We start from the raw sequence: 27,739 nt of genomic DNA on the forward strand, positions 1-27,739 counted from the left end.
CAGCCAATGGGAAAACAAAAGGAAAGCAAGTAAAGGGGAAACTAAGGCGACATTGCCGACAGATTGAAAGTGGTGGCTAATTGCGATTTTTCAGGCAGCGTGTGGATTGCGAGTGTGGAAAACCAGGGGGGAGTTGTGTTTGTGTGTGCCTCAGTGGAGTGTGTGTGTTTGCATACCTCTGGGTGCTGGTGCTGTTCTTTTTGAAGTTGCCAACCCGGCAGTACCAGTGGGAGTCTTACCATTAGCTATGGCTGGGCCACCAGAGTGAGTTGGGTGGGGCTCAATTGTGAGGGAATTAGGAAGAAATTGGGAGTGCCACACACCCAGGAGGGCATGGAAGCCGTCTCGGAGGAAGTATCGAGTTTGTGGATGAGAAATGCCCGAATGCACACAGATGAATGCTGAGACCGAGTGTTCGTTATAATTTTCCCTTGGAACAAGAGGGTTGATTTAATCTTTTGCTCTTTCAATTCCAAACTCCAAGAAATGAATGTCAAATGACATGTGCTTCGTCAGGCTGAAGCAGCTGTTGTGGGTCACAAAGACCTCATGATTTGTATGTGTCAGTCAAAAAGGAAGAAATCATTAATCAGTGATGATGAGTCACACGTCTCAGTTTGTGACATTTAGCCGTATTTTGATTCCCAGAGTGGAAACGAAATGTTCAGATGAATGGAAAATAATCATATGTACATATATTTAGGGCTAACCTTTGACCTGTGAGTGTCATATGTCATCTCAGCGCCCCAATGTTATTTGTTAGCTGAGCTGTCTCTGATGGAAGTGTCCGGATTCCAATTCAGACATCCTCAATCATTGTGTTAATTGAGATGGATGATGACGCAAGGTCCATTACTTTTTCTGTAATCCCAGTGTGCAAATGAAAGCGGGCTAATTCTCCACGGTGGATATTGTTTTTTCTCTGTGGTGGATTTGCGGTCAGCGCATATTAAGTAGAGTGGATGTCTTTTAAAAGTGCCGCAATGAAAGCATTGGGGGTGAACTATCCAATCTGAATAAAAGCAATGGATGCAGTGTTGTCATTGTGAACAATAGCAGTGGTGTTTTACAGTTTGTTGCCATTAAAAAAAATTCTCTGAGCCTCAATATAAGCAACTTTGATCACGATGGATGGAAACTCTAGGAAGTTCTGAGTAGCAAATGTTTTATATATTTTTATATATATATTATTACCCACTATACATTAAGTGTAAAGGGGAGGCGAGGGGGTGTGCACCACACAAGATTTTTATGGTATAAGCAGCCCAGCAGTGGTTCAACTCTATTAGTGTCTTTTTCATGAGTGGAATGAATCTGACATTAATCTTCATTGTACTTTTTCTTGCATCCCATAGTACTTTACGTGGAGTCACTGGAGGCCTTTGTGTCATGCAGCACCAGGCCACAAAGTAGCATAGCGATTGGCTGGAGGGAAAAAGACAGCAAGGGTCTACGAGTGACGTCCTTCTTTACAAAGAGAGGTGTCTGGGACATAAACTATCACCATGAACTTAATCTGATTGGTAAGTAAATTAATAGAATTATAAGGGGCTGTAGCTGTGAGCCCATCTGCAACTTCAGGTTTGTTTATTGTCTATTTTTATTTCAACTACAATCATAATGACATAATTTGGTCTCATAAGGCCTTACAATCTATCACCATCTGCTCTGCTAAGAAAACTTTAGCGTGTGGGAAAAAGTTGAACTTAGTGCATATGATGTTTGTGTACTGAAATGCCATATGGTTTGGTTCACAAATCTGTCTGTGAAAGGTGTGCTGTAAAAGGCAAGTGTAAAAAGAGATTGGAGGAATTGAATGGCTTTGTTAGATCCGTTACGGGGCAATTTAATCAATGTCAACATCAGTGATATTATATTAACTGGCCTTCTCAATTTATGCCTATTCAGCCACTTTGAAACTTTACAAAAAAAACATTAGTCATCTTACAAGGCAATAATATTATGTTGCCATATGACTAGAGCTGCTAAAGTCAATACTTACTTTCAAATGTTTACATAAACTCGTGTTTAGTGAAAATGACATGCACAGCTCAATTTGAAGACAATCCTTATTGTCTAATTTGAGATTAAGGGATTGCTTGTAGCCACTGCAGGTGTGGATCATCAAGTTCTGTTGTGGAATTCCTACGTGAGCTCCCAGCCGGCGTACATCCTCACTGGCCACGTTGCCCCAGTTATGGCTGTTTGCTTCTTGCAGAAGAAAAAACAACTGCTAAGCTACTCCAGAGATAAGGTATAACTGTGTGTGTGCGTGTGTGTGGTGTCTGTGCAGTAAAGAAAAATGACTTCTAAGAATCATTGTATTATTAATTTTGATACCTTACTGCAGCGGAATAGGAAGATTTGTTTCACACTGCTGCCTCCATTTATTAAAATTATGAGCACATTTTCTTCTACGTCTGCTTTCTTTCTGTTGCACAAATGATGTTGTTGCTGCTCTTTCTCCCTCCTGTTGCAGCACTGTGCATGTTTGCCTTCTCGTTTGGATTTTCTGAGGGGAATAAATATTTTAGAGGTGATTTATGTTCCATCTGCCTTCTTCTTAAACACCATCTGCCACAGCAAGAAGCTTTGAAAGCTTTACCACACTTTTTTCCTCTGGAAGTGTTCCTGCACCACAGACATTCATCTTATTTGGTGCCGTAAACCAATATGGCAGACTTCTCATTAAGAGGCACTCTGAGGCATGCAGTGCAGAAACTGAGCAAGACCGGTCATCCATCTTTAGTCAGTTTTTGTTACTCTTATTATTTTAAGATTACTGTCAAAAATATTATTGCCGTTTATTTGTGTAAATGTAGTCAACCTTGCATCTAATATCAACCCCCTGCATCCATTTTCTTTGTTCAGGTTCTGTGTTTATGGGATGTTTCGAGTCAGCTCTGTGTTCATCGTCTGGGTGGCGTTTTCCCGGCGACTCAGGAAGACGCGCACACACTCCTGCTCCTGATCGAAGAGCGCCAACTCCTGCTGCTCACCTTCAACAGTCTGCTTGTCTTGCTGGAGAGCATAAAAGAGGGGACGAGGACCAGCAGTCACGAGCACGCTGTCACCTGTGTGCTTTACAACAGTCTTTTCAGACATGTGAGGGTTCAGTACAGTGAAAATGAAGAACTTCATGTACAGTATAGGAAAATGTAGTAACTGATCATAAGCGAAATAATTACATATACAGTTCCAGGGAGAAGATTGATCAGAAGCAGAACTTAGTGTTGACAAACACACTGATGACCGCACAGCTTGCCTGAATGATAGATGGAATAAATGACAGACGGACTCACAGATGGATTGAGTAATTTCCCAACTGACTGTCGAACTGATTAGTTGACCAACTAACCAAAGCACAGATGGATTGCCTGACTGACAGACTTAGTGAAAAAAGGACAGTTGAAGAGACTGACTGAGTGGAACAGTTCATGAATGAAATTTTGTTTAAGTTTTAAGCATATACTGCATTAGGAATTATTCTGCATGAGCTTCAATAGTGTAAAGTAGAAGAGAATAAAGTCAGTACAGCTGACAGACTGATCGACAGATTGGATCTGACGGATGGACTGAATGACTTACCAACTGACTTATACGGACTAACTAACTTGATTGATGGACTGACTGACAGACTGATGGATGTGTCATGTGGATGAATGGATGGATAAACTGATGGAAGGAAAGACTGCTCAGTACAGTATACTGATGGACTATCGTACCAGCTATCGGAATGACTGACTGATAGACTGATGAATTGAACAACTTAATGACTGATCGATAGATGGACAGACGAACTGACTTTTGACAGACCATTGAATGGACTAACTGACTTACTTTGTGATGGACTAACTTATGCATGGCTTGATGGACTGACTTAACAGTCTGATGCATGGATGGACTAATTCACTCACTGACTGATTTGATGAATCGACTGACGAACAACTTACTGACCGACCAATACTGGCGGAACGGATGGCCTGATGGATGGATGGATGGATGGACTGACTGAAATCAAAGCAAGATGGCTGACATAACTCGACAATATGGGGTTTAAAAACACATCCGCACATTTTCAGATAACAGTTTGAAATCCCTTGAGCCACGTGCTTGTCTCTCTAAGGTGAAGTCAACACAATAATGTTCTATGTGCTCCCACTAGTCTAAACGTGGTCTGATTAACATTTATTGAATATGAGTTAAGTAGCAAAATCGACTCATTTTTGTCCGTCTCAACGGGTGGCCATTTTGCCATTTCCTTTCGACATAATTGCTCAGGGCTCAGATAACGACCAATCACGCTTCACCCGTTTTCAGAGTTTGATCATGTGACATTTGCAAGCTGAGCTGTGAGCTTTTTCTTTGCATGAGCAACTGTGATGTTTTCAGTCGACAGCAAGTGGCAAAATGGCCGCTCTCTGACATGAATAAAAATGGATTTTGCTGCTTATTTCATATTCCACAAACACAATATTAATCAGATGACTGTGTTTAGACTAGTGATGATGCATGGAAAATATTAATGTAAAGAAAATATTTGCATTGACTTCCCTTTTAGGCGCAAAGATGATAAAGACAATACAAAGCATTTCCTTTTGTCACTTTTAGAAAAATATACTCTGTATTTTGTACATACGCATTTGACAGAAACATTCATTTACCCCAGGCTTAGCATCATAGCAGTAGATCTGATGCATGCATGACATGTCAGAATCATTAAAAGTCTTCATTTCCCAGCACGTAGCACAATCATTAAAAGTCATCATTCTCACCATATAGCACAGAGCAAACTGCTTTCAATGATTGATATCCTCTGACTTTCTCTCTCTCGCTGCAGGTAATAAGCAGCGACACCGACTCCTCTGTGATCTGCTGGCTGGCTGACACGGGCCAAAAGGTTAAGCAAATCCACCGTTGCCATGGCAATGCCGAGATCTCCACCATGGCTTTGGATGTCACGCAGACCAGGCTGTTCACTGCAGGCAGTGATGGAGAAGTTAAAGTGAGTGAACACGCGCACACATAACTCACACTGTCTCAAAACTAGTTATATATTTGGTGTGCCACCCTCCATAAAAATGTACATATCTTTATTTTGTAGCTCTATTATGCAGATCTGATCCATAATGCACTGGGCTCTTCACAACAACCCAGCAGTGGGAAAAACAGATAATTCCTGGATGAGTGTGATAAATATGCATGTAATGATAAATAATCAGTTGTCAATTGTCAACAACAATGCAGCGGTTATGCAGTCGGATAATTATTCAAATCAAAAAGGGAGAACCAAAAGCGCCTTCCCACATTCCTCATCTTCCTCATGCTTCCTGCAGGTTTGGGACTTCAATGGCCGCTGCCTCCACAGAATGAACGTTGCCCTGGGCAAGGCTGTGGCCATCTCGCACATGCTGCTGCTGAGGACGGGCCTCCTGGTGATGGGTTGGCAGAGGTATTTGAGAGGTGTCAGTTGGACCATTTGTTTACACAGCAATGGTGTTTTGGAGCCTAAAATGTAAACATTTCAAAAGGGTCTGAAGTTGTCAAAAAAGGACAGTTCCTGTCTCAATAATGAAAATGGTAGCCTGTGAAAATGAAGGTACATGCGGTTTTAGTGACACTAGTATCACAATAAGTAGTGCGTTACTCTAAGATATGCCCATTTTTGAGTAAAGACTACAGTAATCAGACTACAGTTACTTCTCAAACATCACCGAACATTCAGGTACTGGTAGATGCCCGTAACATGGCGTCAAGCAAAGTCTTATTGTGCAAACGTCACGTTCTAATTCCATACATAAAGTCAACATAGGGGCAGGCTTAGATATAACATTGTTTTCAGTCATTTTTCCAACTCTGTGTGTTTTGCTGTTGTAGAGAATGTAATAAAACTATGTATATATTTACTATGTGTAACAGATGTCATCAAGAGGGTGCCTCTGGGAACAGTGATGGGAATTTGTGATTTCCTAGGGATGTTGTAGAACTTATCATTTGATAATTTGGACCCATTTTGAGGTGATGTTGAAGGAGAAATTGGGCTCAAATTTTTGCATGGTAGTGTAGATGAATATAATTTATTAATAATAATAACATAATTAAAGATTATTTGAATCAAACGTGTTATTTCAGAAATGTGAGAATAAGTAGCTCTGAATTTCAAAACCAGATCCTTGTTTTAGAAGAATGTACTTTCTGCAATGTAAGCGTGTTTTTCTTGTGTAACTTCCACATCCCACCCGATGTCATTTCATCCGTTATTAGTCTCTTGAGTGTGTTGTTTTTCCACCCCTCACCAGCCCTCTGGCTGTCTCCCGCTGTAGGATGTTGACAGTATTTCGCCGGCATTCCTTCTCCAAGTCTCACGTTGACCCATCAGAGTGGAAGGGCGGTGTTCATCATCGTGCTGAAGTGCTCTGTGCCGCCTTCCAACCTCCACAGACTCTCGTCACAGGTGTGTGTGTGTGTGTGTGTGTGCTGTTTTTTTCTTTTTTTCTTTTTTTGACACCCATAATAATGCCAATAATAAAAGTACTGGTAATGGAATGGAAACTCCATTGCCATTGTACATGTCAAAGGTACATGTTTTTTTTTTTTTTTAACAATGTATGATTAAGTTTATTTCTGTCAATGGTAGTTGTATTAATCTATCAAACCACATCCAAGGTATTATATTCTTGACATTCTAAAAGTGCACGCTCCAAGAATCGCCATGGTCTGTTGCTTATGATGAATGTGATTGCCACTATCTATTGGCACTAATATAATAAAGTACTTTCATAACTTCCTCACAAGTTACTTGACCAAAGAAGTAGACTTTCACTTAAAAGTGTGCATACGCATTGTCATAAAAGTACTTGTCTAACTATGTATCATCCTTCTCATTTCTTTGTAAGTTAAACTTTAATGACTTGAATTAATAATGGTTTTGTGGGGGTGGGCATTACTGAGAGGAACGGGGAGATGAAAAGAGAGAAAGAAGATTTAGAAATGAAAATAATTCAGCGAAAAGCACTTAAGTGAAATAACAAGGAGCAATTATGCGCTGATGAAATGAAGTGTGGTTGTTATGAAAGGAGTCATTCTCTACATATAGTTGCTTTCATGAGCGTCTGCATGCATGATTAAAAAGACAGACATTATTTTGGTTGCCTGATGGGCATATAATGTCACATAATAGTTTGCATTCAAGAATAAGATTATAATTGAACATTTTCACCAATGTTACCTTCAATCGGTGTGCTTTTTGGAGGTATTGAACTCCAGTTTCCAATGTGCTTTCACCAAAACCTTTTTTTTTTATTGAAAAATATTTTTTTCCCCTACATAATTCAAGATAACACTGAAGGTATAGGCTTTACTGGTGAACAAAATGAACAGGATGAGTAGCCTTTTTATCGAATCTGGCTCTCTTCACCTTAATTCAGAAAATGTTGTGGTTTTCTATTCCCCATCTCCATGTAGCTTAAGAAAATATGTGAATTTGAACTCGTTACGTAAACCCCTTTTGTGTTGGTTAACAAGAATTTGTGTTTGCTTTAAAAAAAAAAATAAAAAATGAACGTGTGGGAGCACCTTGAGTTGTATCACTTAAGGCTTCAATTCCCATGTAGTGGAGTGCAGGCATACATTGCACACCTGCTCTGGCCTTCTAAGAGACAACAGCTCCTGAGATAAGTAAGGAGAAAGATAAAGTTAGGGCTGCGGGGGGAAACTCAGATAAGAGTGGGTGTTCTCAGTGCTGCGGGGAAAAGGGTTTGGAAGTAATTAATGGTTTGTGCTGGAACAAAAGCTCGATTCAGGAGATTCTTAACTAAGTTTGGAAACTTTGCCCCCAGATTCCTTTTGGCTTTCCTCATAGTGTTTCCTCACTACTTGCACATCATGATTGGTGAAGTATTATTGCAACCTATGAATTAATCTTGATTTTATTATTAATTTTATTTGGTAGGGAATCTGTGGCTGGAAGTTCTGCTTATTTTCTTATTTCTTTTCATGCATAAGCTGCTGTCACTCAGTCAAGGAGGCCTCATTGTATTGACACCTCTGGAGAACTTGGCAGCTTGTCAGATGAATGCAAATAATCTATTTCATGAATACTATTTTCAAAAGTAGAAACTCAATTTCCTCACCCGACTTGAACATTTCTTGGGTGTGGCAACTTTGGAAATCTTCCACTGTTGTGGCATAATTAGGCTGCAAGGTAGTAATTGAAAACCTGGTGATGCCTGTCATTTTGCTCCATTAATGTATAGCCCTTGAGAGGGAGGAGCCATATTTGGTGACTCAATCATATCATTTCTCTCATCTAATCATTGAAGCCAGGTAATGGTAATGGTGGGGGGAAAAAAAGTTAGCTAAATGCAATGAAAAGAAAGCACATTACAATCTTGCCCCAATTTAATAGGGACTGAGCAAAGCTGTGAATAGTGAAAATCTGTGACTAATTGATGGCCCCCCTCTCAACTCACTTCAAAGTATTTCCTTGGCACCAAGCTGCCCCAATATGGTTGCAATGGGAGGTGGATAGGGTAGTCAAAATTGCACTCAAGTAAGCAGTACTCTTACTTTACAATAATGCAACTCAAGTAAAAGTAGATGGTAATCCTTCAAATACTTATTACTCAGTGAAAACACTGGTGAGGTACTGAGTGAGTAACTGGTGAGTTAATTTATTTTTTAATCACAGCATGAACATGAACTGCACTTAAAAAAAAAAAAAAAAAACCACGCACACGTCTACCTTCCTCTGTCTCTTGACACAATTGTAATGGTAATACAGAAAATGGATTTGGGCTGTATGAATAATGCAAGTGAGCCGCTGTCTTTTGCAATCCTTCTCATATGTACCTCCACTAACCACCTGTAAAATGGAGAGATTATTGCTTTTTGCGTGAGCACACAAGTAATGTAGCTTGAGACACATGCTGAGTTTGTTTCTTTATATTCAATTAAAAAAAGAAAAGTTTGAAAAATGTTCCTTGCATAATGATGATTGGAGAAATGTTTAATAGTCTGTCTGTTTTTGCTCCAAAATAAAATGTGCAGGAAGCCGCGATGGAGAGATTATAGTGTGGAACAACAACACGGAAAAAGTTCTGAGGAAACTGCAGCTGCCGGCTAAACATGAAGAATTCAGTAAGCAGCTTGGTCTCTTGTGCGCGCACACACCACTCCCGCTACTTTCACTTGTTCAGGTGTTAATACAAAAGAGCTTCAGATAAATTTGAGATATTCTAGATGTAGCGAGACAGCAGGGTGGCCTAGAAAACTGATGGATAGATATGAAGAAACATTTTAGCATTTGTTTAAGTAAGAGCACCCTTTGGTGCAAGTGTTCCCCAAAATAGTTTTTGTTATCTTGTCATTTTTGTCTCCCAGAGCAAACGGAGCATTCCCTTGACGCCATCACCACATTGTCGTTTTTACAAGGTCGTACATCTGCACAAATAGCAAAAGGTAAAGTGAATGAAATCTGCTCTTCTGCCATCATGAGTATTTTTTTTGCATGATTTACTTCAATGTGCGTTTCTTCACTGAATGTGTTGTAGCAAAGTTATTGAAATGGATGTAACCTGGGCATGTTTAATAATAATAGTAAATGTATTATATACCATCTTATTTTAAAGGGCCAGTGTGTAGAATTGATTTTTTTCAGTATTTATTCATTTCAAAACCCACTATTTATTTGTATAATATTCCAAAAAATATCCTCTATCACATGATTAACCCGACAGAATGCAGACATATTTCACCGCCATTTTTCTGCTATGGATAACCGAAGGAGAAGAACTTAGAGAACGTAGTAATTGGTGGTAGGCTTATGAAGTGTGGTTTCTCTGAGGCATCGTAGTGTGCATGCTTCAAAATGCACGCGCTTATTCGATCTTAGGTTGTTGCATTATATTAGTTCACCACTAGATAGCGAACAATTCTAAACACTGTCCCTCTACTTCAGGCAAACAAAATCTGACAGAGTAAGCCCTCCTCAGCCTTAGTTGGCACTATACACTACTACTGCAGTTTCACACATTGTTGAATCATCATCTGCATCAGAAAGAAAGGTCTTTGTTCAGAAAAAAATCGTATTATGAAGATATTGCAATTTTACTGTAAATTTGAATTGTAATTACGGTATGTGTGAATAAAATTGCAATTTCACAGGAGAAAAAAATGATTAGAGTAGAAGATTCTTGCTTATGTTAAAATGAGACATGTTGTATGCATCTTTCCTTGCTGTTTTTTTTTTTGTTCCTGCCATTAACTAGTAATGTTTTAACAAATGTTTTATGACAGTGGCTGCGGAATTTATAGTCGATCTCCAAAGAGGGAGGGCGGCTGCTGCATTCACTCTGCTGCATTCCAGTTTTATTCATGCATTTACAACTTCATTATTAAAATTATATCACTTTATTCATGTGCTAAAGCTTAGTTATAACCAAAATAAAATACCCCTCTATGTAAGATTAACAACAACTACAATGTTTTCCCCCTGAAAAGGTTGTTAGAAGTTATTTCTGATATTTGTGTTTCCCTTAGGTGGCGCCAACTTGTTGTCATGTGGCAGTTCTGGACTGCTCAGGCTCTGGAGCACAGTCCACGACCGTCTTCTGGGACACTTCACGGCTCACAAGGCACAGCTCGGCTCTATTGTCATGACTGTCAGCCCCTGTGGAAAGCTTTTAGTCACAGCAGATAGGCTGGGGACAATCAAGACATGGGACATTGAGGTACAAAACAGAGAAGTGCTTCTGATTCTTTCATTTAAAAACTGATATGTACCAGCTTTAGGTCATGTACAAGCAGAACAAATTACAAATGGATCTGACTGCATTTGACAGAAATCCAACCATCTGAACTGAGACACGGTTTCTCATGTTACATTTAAATTTGTACTAAATGCCCAATTCATATTTTAAAATGGCTCGTTCTGATGCAATTGGGCCATTTTTAACCATCACAAAAGATGGAAGTTGATAAATCAGCACAAACAAATTGATCAAATTAACCATCGTGGAGTACAGCTTTTCTGACAAGACCAAAGGGAAGCTGGTGACGTAAATACACTGAGGCTAATCACTCTCATAGGAGACAGTTGGCTAATATAAAAAAGCGCTGGACAAGATTTTGTTGGCTCATGTAAAAGTAGGCCGAACATAACGAGGGAAAATTGACCGGACTGGTTAAACTAATCAAACCAGACTGGAAGGAGAAGCCAAACAAACAATTAATAAACATAAAAAACAGAAAAATAAACTGTTGAGCAGTAGTTTTGTAGTAAGTAATACAGACAAATATTAACTTTTGGTTCCAAAAGAAATCTCACAGCTTCTCTAGTATTACAGCCGAAATATTCGGACCTCAAATCTTTGTCGGTTTTTACAAGTACGGTTGAATTCAGATGTCTGAAGCACATTTTACTCCCAAGTTTAATTTATGGAAATGTATGTGTGGAGCAGGGCTGAAAAAGTTGGGCAAGCTCAGCGCTCTGGTTCAAATCCTGTCCCACGGCAAGCGTGCTTTGGGATCAGCTGGATGGCTTGAACGTTTGCACTGTGTTGTGCACTCAAGACGCAGTGCAGTGTAGTTCACTCTCGCATCTCATTAAAATATAATGCAGTAGTTTGTGTTCATCACAATCAGACTGAATGTATGTTTGTTAGTATGTCAAGGATCAAAACAACTTATTACAAATTAAATGTCTATGTTTTTGTTAACACAAACAATCTGTATTTTTCATGATATTTGTAAGTTTTGCCTTAACATTTTAACATGGAGGGTCTTTGTCTAGCACTGCTAAATGTGGCTTATAACCTACACACACTGATATACGTTCCGATCAGTCACTGGTGCTGCATATAATGCCTGACAGGTAGACTAATGAGTGTTTTCATATAATTGAAATGGTGACTGACACGTCCATCAGATCATGGGCTTAAATGAAAATGTGACAAACAGCGCAACAGAGAGGACATGCAGACTTGCTGCATTTTTTGTAGGCTCTAAAAAATTGACATGCAGGCATGTTAGATTTTTTCTCATTTTCTACTGAAATGAATAAGCCTCTTGAGAAGAATCCTGGTGACTCATTCCACCAGCGAGATGATATTAAGGGGGGGGACCCTTGAAAATGAGACAATACATCTCAAGGGGTCTGTCCTTATACCAACTTCATCAACTATTAAGCCAGCTTCACACTGCGTGACGAAACTCAACTCGCACAGTGTACGTAGCTTTCTTTTCAAGCTATCTAGCCAGTTTGTTTATTAGCCTTGGTTAATATGAGCATTCAGATGGTACATTTTAGCAAACTAATTACAGAATTCTTAGGCACCCATGCACGGACCTCTGAGATGGCCTCCAGAATGTATGTTGATGAACTGACTGACTTCCTCAGCATTACTGCCTGGAGTCAGACGAGGAAGTGGTGACTGAACCGCCAGAATTGTTGCGCAGCTTCCGCCCACACAAGGATGGGGTCACTCACCTGGATACGAGTTTCCACGGCGATCGGTTGCTCCTTCTGTCAGCATCTTCAGACTGTTGTGTGGCCCTCAGCTATCTGCCAGGAGAAATGATTGGCTTTTTTGGACAGGTAACACTCGCTCATATATAGGAAAGTAATGTAGAGCTGCTAACTGTTATGGAACACAATATTTGTATATATTTTTTTAAATGAATGGTTTGAGTGGAAAGGGAATTAATTGTTTAGCATACTGTCTCTGGGATAGTGGTGGGTGGTAGGATCCAGTTGACTGAAAGGATGTGAAAGAATCCACTTGCCAAAGGGGACCATGTTAAGCAGCCAGGGGTGATGTCTGCATGGAGTTATGGTATTTGTTTTTTTAGATATCAAGGGATGCACAATACATAACCCACAAGAAAATTTACACATGTGAACATAAACATGTATCCTTAAAGAAAAATACGTGCATATTTGCTGCTACTATATTTTCCTCTGCTCATCTGACACTTTGTTGACAAAAGTAGACTAGATTTTAGACTCGCAAAAACCAAGACTAACTTGTGGGGCAGGTGGCGTAACCTCATTTTGGTGGATTTGATTGAGCTCCAGGCAGACAGGTTAGGCGCCCCGCAGACGATTCATAAATATGACAACAGTGTGGGACAATGCCTCTAAATCATTGTAGAAATAAAATCATAAAACAAATTATTATCATTATCATCTTAAAAATATTTTAATAGCACTGCGTGGTAGAATTGGGAGGGCAGGTCTATGGTCGTCGGGGTTGCAAGGTGGTCTCCAAATTCCCCAGTCACATACGCGGCCGACTACATCATCCGCAAGGGAAAGTCGTGCACACACGTCAATCTCATGCACGGACCGCAGCAAGTCAATTTCTGCTTCTGTAATGTCAAGTTCTGTGCGCTTCCACTGTCCTGATTTCAATGGGAATGTGGGGAGCCTTTTTGATTGGCCGGGAGTTGCTGCATTCATCCACATAACGGTGCAAACATCCCTGTTCTATCTGCTCTAGTTCAGAAAATTACCAAAAGAAGGAAAAATTCCATGTGCACAGTTAGACTGCACTATTCCCTAGACTTGTGCTAGTCACGAAAATAGGGCCCTACATTTACAAATGATTCTTGGCTCGATCATGAAGGTCACTCAGTTTGTCAATTAGTCGCTTGATCATGTAGCCAAACAAGGTAAACAAAATACTACAAATTGCCAAGGCAGTTGTACATCACGTATGCAAAGAATCCAGATGTAACACTGATTGGTAGTTAGAACAACACAGTCACCTTCAATCTGCAGTCTTTTTTTGAAAACAAAATCCCATCCAGTCAAAGTAGGTGAAAGTAATGTGACGGGTGCACATTAAATAGCTTACAATTGCTGTTTGAGCGATGGTATGCTATTCTAAAATTGACTTTTTGCTTCTCCACTGATGTTCTATTAGGAGGAGCAATGGAGCATCATGAGGCCTGCATGTGTTCACCCACAGCGGGACACCTTTCATGATAGACACCCTGACAACACAGCAGAATGCGAGGAGGTGGGAAGCGACAAGAAACAGGATGGTGGAACAGAGCACAGCGTTTGTCTGGGTGAATTGTCACTTTTGACTTAAGTGTCTTTGCTCTGTCTGTCATTTTGTTAAGTTTATTTGAAACCATGACACTGTGATTTCACGACTTGGTGATATTTGAATTGATTGTGACGGAACACAACTGAGGTTGCAAAGCGGCGCAGAATTGTTATCAGTTTTCCTTATGCGATTTCAGTAAAGGTTGATAACTATTGGGAATGAATTATTCACTTAAAAATAAAAAGTTCTCAAAAGTCATTTATGTAGTGTTAAGTGTGATAAATCATGATGTTTTAACCAAGATGAAGGTGCAATTTAAAAAAAAAAAAAAAAAAAAAAAAAAACTTCAAAAATTTTGCACTATGGCTGATTACAGGCACCAATTCCTATTCATTCCCAAAATTTTACATACAGTATTTTATGTCAAGTCATTACAGTTGCATGCTCAACAACAACATAAAGGGTATGAACCTGGGAAAAAAAAATCAATTGTACCCAGTAAATGATGTGAGCTCGGATTTGTTGCTATCATTCATGAAGGTAAATTTTGACATTAGTTTGGCACTCATAATAAATGATGGCATCTTAAAGTCAAGCGAAAAGATGTACTCTCAACTTAGGTCAGCAGTAGCAATCTGGAGACAAGATAAATCCTGGTACGGGTCACAGTTACTGTACCATTTATCAGCTGTAGGTTTGATATTAGATCCTAATGAGATGTAAAATCAAAACTGTGTGATGTACTTGCTGCAATACTAAAGTACAGAAAAAATATATTTCATCCGCGGTGTTATATAACCCACCATCTCCTAAACGATCGGGGCTTGACCATTAAACTACCCAATCAGTCAAAGCAATAATTTAATATGTCTACAGTTAAATAATGTGAGAACGAGCACGGCAATATGGAGCAACATTTCAGCTAGGTGGGTAGTGAGCATTCCAGTAGTGAGTTTTTTAATGAATTATCAGCCACTAGCCAATATAAATTAACTAATTATAGGAGATTTTTTTTATAACCACAGAAAAGTACATTGTCTATGTACTACTGTGTAACGGCTATTAAAAGATGTATCATTATTGTCAACGATCTACCAGATTTTTTTTTTTTTTTTTTTTTTTTTTTTTTTATAAGCATAATACTTGTGCAACAGGTAGCTGTGTAGTTGTTAACACATCTGCTTTCCCCATGTACTTCGGCTTCCTCACAGGAAAAAAAACAAAACAAAACAAAAAAACATGCATTATAGCTTTATTGAATACTGTACTGTAAATTGTCCATAAGTGTGAATGCGAGTGTGCCCTGCAATTAGCTGATAAGAAAAATACAAAAAAAAAATAAAATGGCTGTATGAATGATTTTATATTTTGGTTGTTTGGTCATAAAAAAATCACAAGTTTCTACTCCATTTAGAGGCAAGGCTGGAACTATCAAACATTATTGCATACCATTTAAATGCTACCTGTGCTCTTCCTTAAAATGAATTTAGTTTGGTTTGGAGTGTGGCGCTCAGAGAGCTATTCATCTTGGAAATTATTGTGAGTGCAACAAAGGTTAATTCAGTTCAAATATATAATATACTTTGTAGTGGAGTTGACGGTTTTATTACTTGGGATGTTGTGGAGTTAGTAGAGTGTCTGAAAGTAGCAGTTAATGAATAGATGTACCAGGCTGACTATATTGACTTGTGTGTGCATTTGATTTAATGACATTATTAAGTTGTTGCAATGCTTTAAATTGCTCTGCTGCATATATTTGTAGTTATGGCAACTGTGTCCCTGTTATTGATGTTTTTAATGTAACTTTTCTTAAAATCACACAAATGTGCACACCAGGAAAATGAAGATTAATTACTTAAATTGCAGTCGCCGCTTCCACATTCCTGCTTTACGATCACCATTTAATTTCATGGCACTTTAAAGGAAACCGTGTTAATGCTGAGACGAGACTTTTGTTAACCGTGATGTCTCAGTCACGGTCACATTGTTGACGGCTACTCCCTCTATGGATTCTCACCACTGTGTCATGAAAAATGAATATTCCATGAGAGATTTTTAGTTCTGTATTTTTTCTGAAACTTGTTATGTACAGTATTTACTGACAAACAATCTGTGTATCCACCTGTTGTCATTCATATAACATAGACCATAATTCACAGCAAGTTATCATGTCTTGTGAGTAGGCTCATTATTTCAGTAATTATCTACATTTATGTTTGCTGGTGGTCCTTATTTTAATGTAAAATAAAATATTTTTAAATGATAAACTCTTTGCCCAAAGGTTGTAAACTACATACATTGTATTAAAATGAAAAAATATATATTGGCATATTCGGCAGCACGGTGCTTGAGTGGTTAGCACGTCCGCCTCCCAGTTCTGAGGACGCAAGTTCGAGTCCGGGCTCCGGCCTTCCTGGGTGGGGTTTGCATGTTCTCCCCGTGCCCGCGTGGGTCTTCTCCGGGTACTCCGGTCTCCTCCCACATTCCAAAGACATGCATGGCAGGTTAACTCGGTGCTCCAAATTGTCCCTAGGTGTGCTTGTGAGTGTGGATGGTTGTTTGTCTGTGTGCCCTGCGATTGGCTGGCAACCAGTTCAGGGTGTACCCTGCCTACTACCTGATGCCAGCTGGGATAGGCTCCAGCACCCCCCTTGTGAGGAATAAGCGATTCAGAAAATGGATGGATGGATGGATGGATGGATATTGGCATATTAGTTCTATCAAAAGATTGTTTTTTAACTATTTTATTGTACAGTTTGCCACACTTATTCATGATAAATCACACTTTTCTGCTTATACTTGTACTTCTATTATCTACAAAACGTTTAAAGTGGAAGTCAACCTTAAACATTTCTTGACAATATGTTATATGTGACATCAGTAGTCTAAACATGACATTCTGATTAATGTTACATTTGTGGAGTATGAGTTATGAGGCAAAATCCAGCCGTTTTTATCCATCTGTGGGTGGCCATCTTGCCACTTGCTGTCGACTGAATATGACATCAGTGTTGCTTAGGTAATGACCAATCACAGCTCACATGTTACCTGAAGCTCCAATATTAACCAGAATTTTAGCGAGGCTGCCTAGAACATGTTGTTGCCAAAAAATATTTGGGGGTATGGTATGGTGTGTCGGGGGGATTAACTTCCTTTTTAACAGATATTGTATCAATAGATACTGAATTTACTTAAGTAAAATCTTGGAATTAATGTACAAATCATCAAGTAAATTTTGATACAATGACTGTTCTAATACATTTCTTTGATCCTTGAATACAATTCTTCTGCTGTAAAATAGCCGCACCTGTTGAATAAAAGGATCAAAATTGACTGAGCTTAACAGGCATCTTTCTTATTTTCTTCTAATGGAAACAATTGTCAAACTATGTCTCCCCACACTCCAGCAGTGTTTATTTGTGAGGCCCATTGGAGGTAACTGGAGCAGAGTATTTTTGATTTGAGATGATGCACCAAAAACAAACTACTAATATAATAGTTCAATTTGGCTTTGGAATGTGCACAAATAACTTTAGATTTCTCCAACAAGAGTCTAGCAAGTAGTCTGAAAGGCAGCCATGGCCAAGTGGCCCATACTTTCCTCTCCTCAGCCACTTCATTCAGCTTTTCTTGTATATAGAGAAAGCGAGAGAAACACATAATGCACAGAGCTCAATAGAAAAGTTTGAGTGGTTGTTTTGGTGCTAGGGTCAATTGGAAAGTCTATGCTGGGCTGCCAGCCAGTGATCCTCAGGTGAGCAGTGCCAAGGCCTCACTTTATCACCAGCTTTGACTATGTGTGTTTGTGTGTGTGCACATGGGTCTAAATGACTTCCGTTCATCACAGCAGCCAAAGAGAAAGAGCCTGGTGTACCCTTTATCACTGTGTGAAGGCGTGTGTGTGTGTGTTATGTGTGTGTTTGTGGCCAATGCAAGAGCGATATTGATGTGTCTGAATGGTCAGTGTAATCTCAACAACAAGTGCACTTGTGACCATGAGAGATGAAACTGTCTCACAAGAGGTCACCTTTTTTATGTTGCTTTAAAGATCACCTCTAAAACAAGAAAAATATAAATAGGAAAGTTGGAAAATTGTGTGCTGAGACATCAGTATATCATGTAAGTTTTCAGTTTACCTCACAAGGTTGTGCTTAAATGCTGTCCTTTCTACCACCTACCCTACAGTTAGCTAACAAAGATGATAGGATGACAACAACAGATCTGGGTATGTTATTTCTATTTACATTATATTTTGGGAAAATGATTTCTAGTTGGGGTAAAAGGGAACAAAGTGATTTAGTGGATTATTTGCCCTTGTATTCCCCTATCTCCATGCTGTTTAAGGAAGTGTTTGATTAGTTTTGTAGATAGCTAGCTGTACTGGACTAGAATTGCTCGGCTTGCCATTGCAAATCATGCAGTTACTACGGTGACTACCATCACTCAACTCAACTCTATATTTATAGTGCACTTTAAAACAACCACTGCTGTTTAATAGAACTCAATGGCAGCAGATACTAAATAATGAAAACAACAGAGGCCCCAGAATTGAACCCTGTGGAACACCATACGTACATGCATGTGAATTCTTATTGCACATATTCGTCTGTTTGATTAAACACAGGTTAGGAACTATTAGTATAGCAAATTTTGTGGCTGTTATGTTGTTACAGCAATCAATGCATCCCCTTTTAGACTGTACCTTCATCTACAATTTAATGTATTTCCATTAAATTCCAATTAATTGCATTAACTTTTAGGTAAAATATTTGAGCGGCTCATCACTACATGCCTCAGAGCCTCCGGGGTGGCATTAGAATTTCAAATGAACTACACACTAAACAAGCAAAGCGGTGTAGTATTGCGATCTCATCAATTTTAAAAGCAGAGAGACTCGTTTGATGCATTTCCACGAGTTTGTATAGTTGAATTTTCCTCTTTCCTTTCCTTAGTAGTTTATCTATGAGGCTAAACAATGATCTTGTAAATCAGTGAGCTATTAGGAGGTGGCTAATCGTCCTCATCTGCCTTCTTATGAAGACAAAGAAGGAGCAGACCATTGATGAATGAAGGGGCAGTGAAATGAACTCCGTGATTAAAGTGTGGCGCAATGCAAACTTTTTGGCTCGGTTGTACTATCCATCATCTTGTGTGCTCGTGATTCTGAATGTGCCTTCTTTATGGGACTCACTGCACGCTAAAGTCCAATTAATTTGGGATATGTTGGATAAGAATGTGGTTCGCTGTTTACGGTTTGATTTGGAGGCTACAGGAAGTGTGCTAACAGGGTAATTGAGATTCAACAATTTAACACGCATACCATAACACCCTATTTCTGATGTGCATGAGACCGTTTCAGAATGTGTGTGTATCTCCTATACAAGTTAGTGTAACGTCAGGTGTGCGACATATTGTTTGCAGAAAATTGGGTTCACTCTTTGATGAGTTTAACTCATAATAAAAGTGGTGATTATTGCTTGGTATATTACAGAGTAAGTGCAAACAAGGGTTTGCACGTTCCACACATTAATGGGCTCAGCTTTGTAATATTGCCTCATCTGGTGAAAGGGTACATGCATCTCTATTCTTATAGTCCATTTTAAAGATAGCTTCATTTATATGTATGAGTTTTGTGGCAGGTGATTTAGTCTGAGTCTGAACGCACATTTCAGCTCAGGCTGCCAGGCTGCTTCATAATTACCATACATCAAATTCACGTTTGTCATGTAATTTACTCCTCATCTTGGTGTTGATGCATGGTTAATTTTAGCATTCCGCAAAATAAGATTTAATGTTGTTCAAATAAATGAATACACACATACGGGTACTTGTTTTACACCACTTTTGCAAAAGTATGGCTATACAGTGAAGATTCAGTACAATATAACCTGTTAACGGTCATTTTCATGAAACAAAACTTGACAGGAATGCATGAGGCAATCTAAGTTTTGCTTACATGGCAACTCATTCTAAAAGTTTCACGCATAGACAACAACAATATCAGAACAGAAAAAAATGACTAAAATAGAATAGGGCGATTACTGACACCAGGTATCAGTTTCAGGACTATACCAGCGTTAATTCAAGCCACAGGGGTGGCAAACTGTGGTCCTCGAGGGCCGGAGTGCTGCAGGTTTTAGAGATTTCCCTACTTGAACTGCAGCTGATTCCAATTAACAGGATCGTTATCAGGCTTATGCAGAGCTTGCTGATGAGCTGATCATGAATCAGCTGTGTCGAAGAAGGGAAATATCCAAAACCTGCAGGACTCTGGCCCTTGAGGACCGGAGCTCGCTAACCCTGATTCAGGGTTATTGGTTCTCATGATGGTGGCCGATAAAAGCATTGGCTGCCCTCTTGTGGCCGAGATTAGAATAGAAAATTCAAATTAATTTCAAGCAATTTTAAAGAAATGCACTTTACTGGGTCATTCTTTTAAATTAAATTAAATTAAATTGAATAAAATTACATTAAATTGTCTTTTTTCGATTAATAGTACTACTAGTATCTTTATTTAGTATTGGTATCAGTGACTACTTAAGAGTTGAGTACTTGTTAGGGCCCGAGCAGCTACCGCTGCGAGGTCCCTATTGTTTTTCGATCGGATTATTATTATTAGGGCCCGAGCAGCTACCGCTGCGAGGTCCCTATTGTTTTTCGATCGGATTATTATTATTATTATTATTCTTCTTCTTCTTCTTCTTCTTCTTCTTCTTCTTCTCCGTAAACGATCACGATTTTGGGTACCTAAACATTCACGAAAACTCACCGAACTTTGCACACTCCTCAGGTCCGGCGAAAAATTTGATATTATGAAGTCGTCATAACAACGCGACTCTATAGCGCCCCCTAGCATAGAAAAATAAAAACCAAGCCCGGCACGTTTGAGCTAGAGCAACGAAAATTGGTAGGCACGTGTAGCACCCCGAGACGCACAAAAAAGTCTATTGGGACCATGTAGCTAAAATGTACAGGAAGTGAGCTATGAATTTTTTAATGTCCAATTTTGGCCTATTTTGGCACATTCACTGTGGTCATGCTTTTTCCCCCTATGCAAACATTTTTCATCCCATTGACTTCAAACTTGGCATTTATCATCTCAAGACCTAAGAGAACAGCTGGGCAAAAAGTCTTGCCTTTTTGAAATACTATATGACGGGGGCGGGGCATCAAATATTGCCTTTAAAATTTCATTTGTCCAGAAAGAGCAAATGCTTAATAACTCCCATGTACAAGCTCCAAAAAATCTCAAACTTCTCAGGCAACGTAATAGTCACGGCCTGAAAACATCTATATGATAAAATTCAGTTATACATATAGCGCCACCTAGTGGTGATAATAAATGTCATACTTTACGTTTTTAGCTACTGCGCTGAGCTCGTTGAAGGGATCCAGTTGAAAGTTGGTCAGAAAAGCCTTAAGATGTTGATCATGCCCCACACCGAATATTGTAACTTTTCGCCAAAGGGCGTGGCCGCTACGGTGCCGCAAAATCTGAAGATTTTTCGTGAAAATAAAAGCTGCATTAACTTGACCGAGATGAACCTATCTTCTCAAAATTTCACACATTTGATGAGAGTCCAGCTCTAAAGACATCTACTAACTTACATTTCATCTAACTGATAGCGCCACCTAGTGGCAATTTTTTTTCTTACGAATTTTCTTCTACGTTTTTCTCCAAACACGTTAACTGGACCTACCTCATATTTGCTCAGAGGAGGGTTTCGGCCTTCATGATGTCACAACACGAAGTTTGTGAGTTTTCGCGAATTGCTGTAGGCGTGGCTAAGCGCTGTTCGCCAAGAAAACAACGCCAGTTTTGAGGGTCTAAACATGCACAGAAACTCCTGAAACTTGGCACACACATCTGGCCTGGTAAAATGAGCAATATTTTATTGTTGATTGTGCTATTTTTACAAAAATGACTCAATAGCGCCCCCTCGAAATTTTTAACGAAGCAGCCCCGGTTGTACGTTTAAGCAAAAATGCCGAATATTTTTAGGTGTATGAGGGAGCCCAAGACCTACAAAAACGTCTCTTGTACCCATATGCTAAAATGAACAGGAAGTGAGCTACGAATTTTTGAATGTCAGATTTTGGACGATTTTTGCACATTCACAGGGGGCAGACTTTTGCCCACTTCTCCTACACGTTTCATCCGACTGAGTTAAGACTTGGCCTGGACCATGTCAAGACCTGAGCCAACGACAGGGGGAAAAATTTTGACTTTTCGAAATACTATATGATGAGGGCGGGGCATCAAAATTTGTGTTTCACAATGAAAAAGGATATGCTTGATAACTCCCCGGTACATGCTCCAAAAAATCCCAAACTTGACATGTATGTTTATCGTCAAGGCCTGAAGTTATCTCTATGACAACATTCAGTTATATATGCAGCGCCACCTAGCCCTTGAGGCATGAAAAAAAAATACCCCACATACGGTATTTTGTACAAAAAATGTACACTCATTCTAAGTGTGATAACTAAGTCATTTATGAATATTTTTTTAGTTTCCACCACTCAAAATGTTCACTGGCATCAGACTTATCCAAACATATATATATTTTTATTTATTTTTGATAGCCTCTATGGACATTAAAAGCAATATCGTGAATGAAGGATATGCTTAATAACTCCACGGTACATGCTCCAAAAAAAAATCCCACACTTGACATGTATGCTTATAATCAAGGCCTGAAGGTATCTCTATGACAACATTCAGTTATAAATACAGCGCCACCTAGCCCTTGAGGCTTATATAAAAATAAAAAAAAATACCCCACATACGGTATTTTGTACAAAAAATGTACACTCATTCTAAGTGTGATAACTAAGTCATTTATGAATATTCTTTTAGTTTCCACCACTCAAATTGTTCACTGGCTTCACACCGATCCAAACGTATGTACGTTTCCATTTTGTTTTATTCATTTTTGATTGCCCCTTTGGACAATAAAAGTAACATTGTGCAATGAGTACAACGAGCGATGATGTGTATATACACTTTTACAAAAAAATACCAATCAGGGCAACTCATTGCCTAAAAATAAAAAAGGACGCTGATTTTTGCAGGTCTTAACAATCACCAAAACCCGTTGAGCTTGACACACACACTGGCAAAAAAATATTCTACATGTAAACGTTTATTATGCCATTTTCAAAGAAATTTTGCTTCCAATATGCCAGTACCCCAACGTGCAAGTACCCCAACGTGCAAGGACCCCAACGTGGCCCGGGCTGCGAGGGCCCTTTATAGCTGCTCGCAGCTCTAGTTATTATTATTCTTCTTCTTCTTCTTCTTCTTCTTCTTCTTCTCCGTAAACGATCGCGATTTTGGGTACCTAAACATTCACGAAAACTCACCAAACTTTGCACACTCCTCAGGCCCGGCGAAAAATTTGATATTATGAAGTCGTCATAACAACGCGACTCTATAGCGCCCCCTAGCATAGTAAAATAAAAACCAAGCCCGGCACGTTTGAGCTAGAGCAACGAAAATTGGCAGGCACGTGTAGCACCCCGAGACGCACAAAAAAGTCTATTGGGACCATGTAGCTAAAATGTACAGGAAGTGAGCTATGAATTTTTTTATGTCCAATTTTGGCCTATTTTGGCACCTTCACTGTGGTCATGCTTTTTCCCCCTTTGCAAACATTTTTCATCCAATTGACTTCAAACTTGGTATTTATCATCTCAAGACCTGAGAGAATAACTGGGCAAAACATCTTGCCCTTTCGAAATACTATATGACGGGGGCGGGGCATCAAATATTGCCTTTAAAATTTCATTTGTCCAGAAAGAGCAAATGCTTAATAACTCCCATGTTCAAGCTCCAAAAAATCTCAAACTTCTCAGGCAACGTAATAGTCATGGCCTGAAAACATTTATATGATAAAATTCAGTTATACATATAGCGCCACCTAGTGGTAACAATAAATGTCATACTTTACGTTTTTAGCTACTGTGCCGAGCTCGTTGAAGGGATCCAGTTGAAAATTGGTTAGAAAAGCCTTAAGATGTTGATCATGCCCCACACCGAATAGTGTAACTTTTCGCCAAAGGGCGTGGCCGCTAAGGTAATGCAAAGTCTGAAGATTTTTCGTGACATCAAAAGCTGCATGAACTTGGCCCAGATGATCCAATCTTCTCAAAATTTCACACATTTGATGAGAGTCCAGCCCTAAAGACATCTACGAACTTATATTTCATCTTACTGATAGCGCCATCTAGTGGCAATTTTTTTTTTAACGAATTTTCTTCTACGTTTTTCTCCAAACACGTTAACTGGACCTACCTCATATTTGCTCAGATGAGGGTTTCGGCCTTCATGGTGTCACAACACGAAGGTTGTGAGTTTTCGTGAATTGCTGTGGGCGTGGCTAAGCGCTGTTCGCCAAGAAAACAACGCCAGTTTTGAGGGTCTAAACATGCACAGAAACTCATGAAACTTGGCACACATATCTGGCCTGGTAAAATGAGCAATATTTTATTGTTGATTGTGCTATTTTTACAAAAATGACTCAATAGCGCCCCCTAGAAGTTTTTAACGAAGCAGCCCCAGTTGTACGTTTAAGCAAAAACGACGAATATTTTTAGGTGTATGAGGGAGCCCAAGACCTACAAAAAAGTCTCTTGGACCCATGTGCTAAAATAAACAGGAAGTGAGCTACGAATTTTTGAATGTCCCATTTTTTACGAATTTAGCACATTTACAGGGGGCATACTTTTGCCCACTTCTCCTACACGTTTCATCCGACTGACTTCAGACTTGACCTGGACCATGTCAAGACCTGAGCCAACGACAGGGGGAAAAAATCTTGACTTTTCGGAATACTATATGATGAGGGCGGGGCATCAAATTTTGTGTTTCACAATGAAAAAGGATAGGCTTAATAACTCCCCGGTACATGCTCAAAAAAATCCCAAATTTGACATGTATGTTTAGAGTCAAGGCCTGAAGGTATCTATATGACAACATTCAGTTATATATGCAGCGCCACCTAGCCCTTGAGGCAAAACAAAAAAATACCCCACATACGGTATTTTGTCCAAAAAATGTAAACTCATTCTAAGTGTGATAACTAAGTCATTTATGAATATTCTTTTATTTTCAACCACTCAAAATGTTCACTAGCATCAGACCTATCCAAACATACGTATTTTTTATTTAGTTTTATTTATTTTTGATAGCCTCTATTGACGTTAATAGCAGTATCGTGAATGAAGGATATGCTGAATAACTCCCCGGTACATGCTTCAAAAAATCCCAAACTTGACATGTATATTTATAGTCAAGGCCTGAAGGTATCTCTATGACAAAATTTAGTTATAAATACTGCGCCACCTAGTCCTTGAGGCATAAAAAAAAAAAAAAAAACAAAAACAAACAACCCCACTTACGGTATTTTGAACAAAATTTGTGAACTTTTAAGTGTTATAACTAAGTCATTTATGAATATTCTTTTACTTTCCACTACTCAAGGTGTTCACTGGTATCAGACCGATCCAAACATCTGTAGTTTTTTTATTCAGTTTCATTTTTTTTTGATCGCCTCTATGGACAATAAAAGCAACATTGTGCAATGAGTACAAGCGATGATGGGTATACATACTTTTGCAAAAAAAAAACAGTCAGGTCAACTCATTCCCTAAAAATAAAAAAGGAAGCTGATTTTTGCAGATCTTGACAATCACCAAAACACATTGAGCTTCACACACACATCTCACCTGGCAAAAAAAAAATTCACATGTAAAGGTTTATCATGCCATGTTCAAAGAAATTTTGCTCCTAATGTGCCAGTACCCCAATGTGCGAGTACCCCAACGTGCAAGTACCCCAACGTGCAAGTACCCCAACGTGGCCCGGGCTGCGAGGGCCCTTTATAGCTGCTCGCAGCTCTAGTTCTGGTATTAGTTCTTTAATTTCAGTTCTACACCCTGAGTCAATTGATGTGCAGACTGTGTGAAAGCCGTCAGTAATATTTTGCTTGACTAAGCAACGTGAGAAGGACAGTGTATTTGATAGTCAACAAATCTATGAATATGTTTTTCATTTTTACGTCACAACAAACAATAATAAACACATTTGGTTATGTTCAGTAAGGTCCATTAAGTTTTGTTGCAAAACTCATTTCCGTGCTCTAGCTAATACATCAAATAGATCACATGGGTCCTGTATGATCAACAATTACTTTTAAACTCACAAATGTGAAATTACAGGGACCAAGGCAAGATAGGAAGGGCAACATAAACCGAAGCGTGCTATAGCAAGCATTTAGTTACGTAATCTTTGGCACTCGAAACTGGCATACAATCCGGCCTCCTCCGGTCCATTGAGCATCTCAGTAAAGCTCTCGCTTCTCTTGCCAATCTGCACATTCATTACCAAGATGGCACATGACGGAGAACGTCGCTTCAGGGGACATTTGAGTCAAGCTGGTGTGCCAACTGAAAAATATACAGACACATCAGAGATGTTTTCACACATCCTGCAAATAATCATTAAATTCATATGCAAAAAAGAAAGTTTAGTGAAAGCCAGTGGTTTGCTGGCACTGGGTTAATGTATATTTACATATTCATTGCTTTGGTGAGCTTGAATTAGTTCTTCTTTTTTTTCTTCCCTTCTATGTTCCAAATCTGATTGCACTATATACAATAGAAAGAAATCTCTTTGTGCTTGCCAGTGTATTAGAAACCGACATTTTACATTACATAGACCTGCAATCACCAAGGTTGAATGCAACCCATTTCAGCAAGTAGGGTGACCTTCAAATTCTGAAACAAATCATAAGGTCATAAAACTATTGTTAACTGTACAGGCAATCTTTTATGTACATTTCTTTAACACGCTTAACAGTCATACAAGTTGATCACTGTTATTTTTAATTTAAAACACAAAAGCACCCGCATGATCAAAAGTTCAAATTCCTGTTATGTCGTCGTCTCTGCTCATAAGGACTTTTCAGTGTGCTATACGTTCCACTCTTGTTTATTATTAGTAGTATTTTTTTTAGTGAATTTATTTATTGTATATTTTATTATTTATTATCATAATATGTAAGAAAAGGCTCACATATACCGATATCAGATTATTCCTTAAAATTGCTTGCAATTAATGCCAATTTTCTTTTCTAATTTGTAATTCCCGATCACAAAACGGCCACAAGAGGGCCGCCTACTGGTATCGGCCACAGCCGTGAGTTTGAATACCTTGTATCGGCCTGATACATATACCTTGTATTGGTATAATATTTTATTTTTGATCCATTACACACAAGCAAAAAGCCTAAGAAGAGAAAGCATAAGGCAATTGTGGAGAAGTATCATGGGATATGCTCTTGTTTCATGTGATGTCATGTCCGATGACAGCTTTAGGTTTTTGTGCAGCTTTTCTTCTGGAAATTTCTGTTTGAAATCCCAATTATATTACACCTTGAAACCTGTGTAAATAAGATCAGTGCAAAAGATTCCAACCGCTGTCTCTGATTTTAGAGATTTAAGGTCATGCAATATTAACAGGTGATAAATCACATAACACACATAAAAACAGTTAAGTTGTTTTTGTGTGCTTATGCTAATGAACAAATGTTGACAAAACAATTTCTAATACAGTAACTGCTTTAGCATACTGACTGTGTACAATATGTCCAGGCCTTTGATACTACAATTTATTTTGTACG

The 27,739-nt window shown here is 38.9% G+C and overlaps 1 protein-coding gene across 5 annotated transcripts in view; it reads left to right on the top strand.

Annotated features, from left to right (window-relative positions):
* The window catches only part of LOC144032943 (cilia- and flagella-associated protein 337-like), a 40,869-nt gene that overhangs the window by 5,839 nt on the left and 7,291 nt on the right, over window positions 1-27,739 (top strand). For 2 of the 5 annotated variants that reach the window (XM_077540512.1, XM_077540515.1), the window contains 11 exons: window positions 1,356-1,523; window positions 2,106-2,254; window positions 2,872-3,105; window positions 4,841-5,005; window positions 5,337-5,452; window positions 6,324-6,454; window positions 9,049-9,138; window positions 9,382-9,459; window positions 10,540-10,730; window positions 12,398-12,595; window positions 13,926-14,021. In XM_077540512.1, coding sequence (XP_077396638.1) covers window positions 1,356-1,523; window positions 2,106-2,254; window positions 2,872-3,105; window positions 4,841-5,005; window positions 5,337-5,452; window positions 6,324-6,454; window positions 9,049-9,138; window positions 9,382-9,459; window positions 10,540-10,730; window positions 12,398-12,595; window positions 13,926-14,021 — 1,616 coding nt within the window. Of the gene's footprint in view, window positions 1-1,355; window positions 1,524-2,105; window positions 2,255-2,871; window positions 3,106-4,840; window positions 5,006-5,336; window positions 5,453-6,323; window positions 6,455-9,048; window positions 9,139-9,381; window positions 9,460-10,539; window positions 10,731-12,397; window positions 12,596-13,925; window positions 14,074-27,739 lie in introns of all 5 variants that reach the window. The other 3 variants (XM_077540516.1, XM_077540514.1, XM_077540513.1) reach the window with 2 other exon arrangements.

This window comes from Festucalex cinctus, chromosome 13, assembly GCF_051991245.1.
Source record: "Festucalex cinctus isolate MCC-2025b chromosome 13, RoL_Fcin_1.0, whole genome shotgun sequence".
Lineage (NCBI taxonomy): Eukaryota > Metazoa > Chordata > Actinopteri > Syngnathiformes > Syngnathidae > Festucalex > Festucalex cinctus.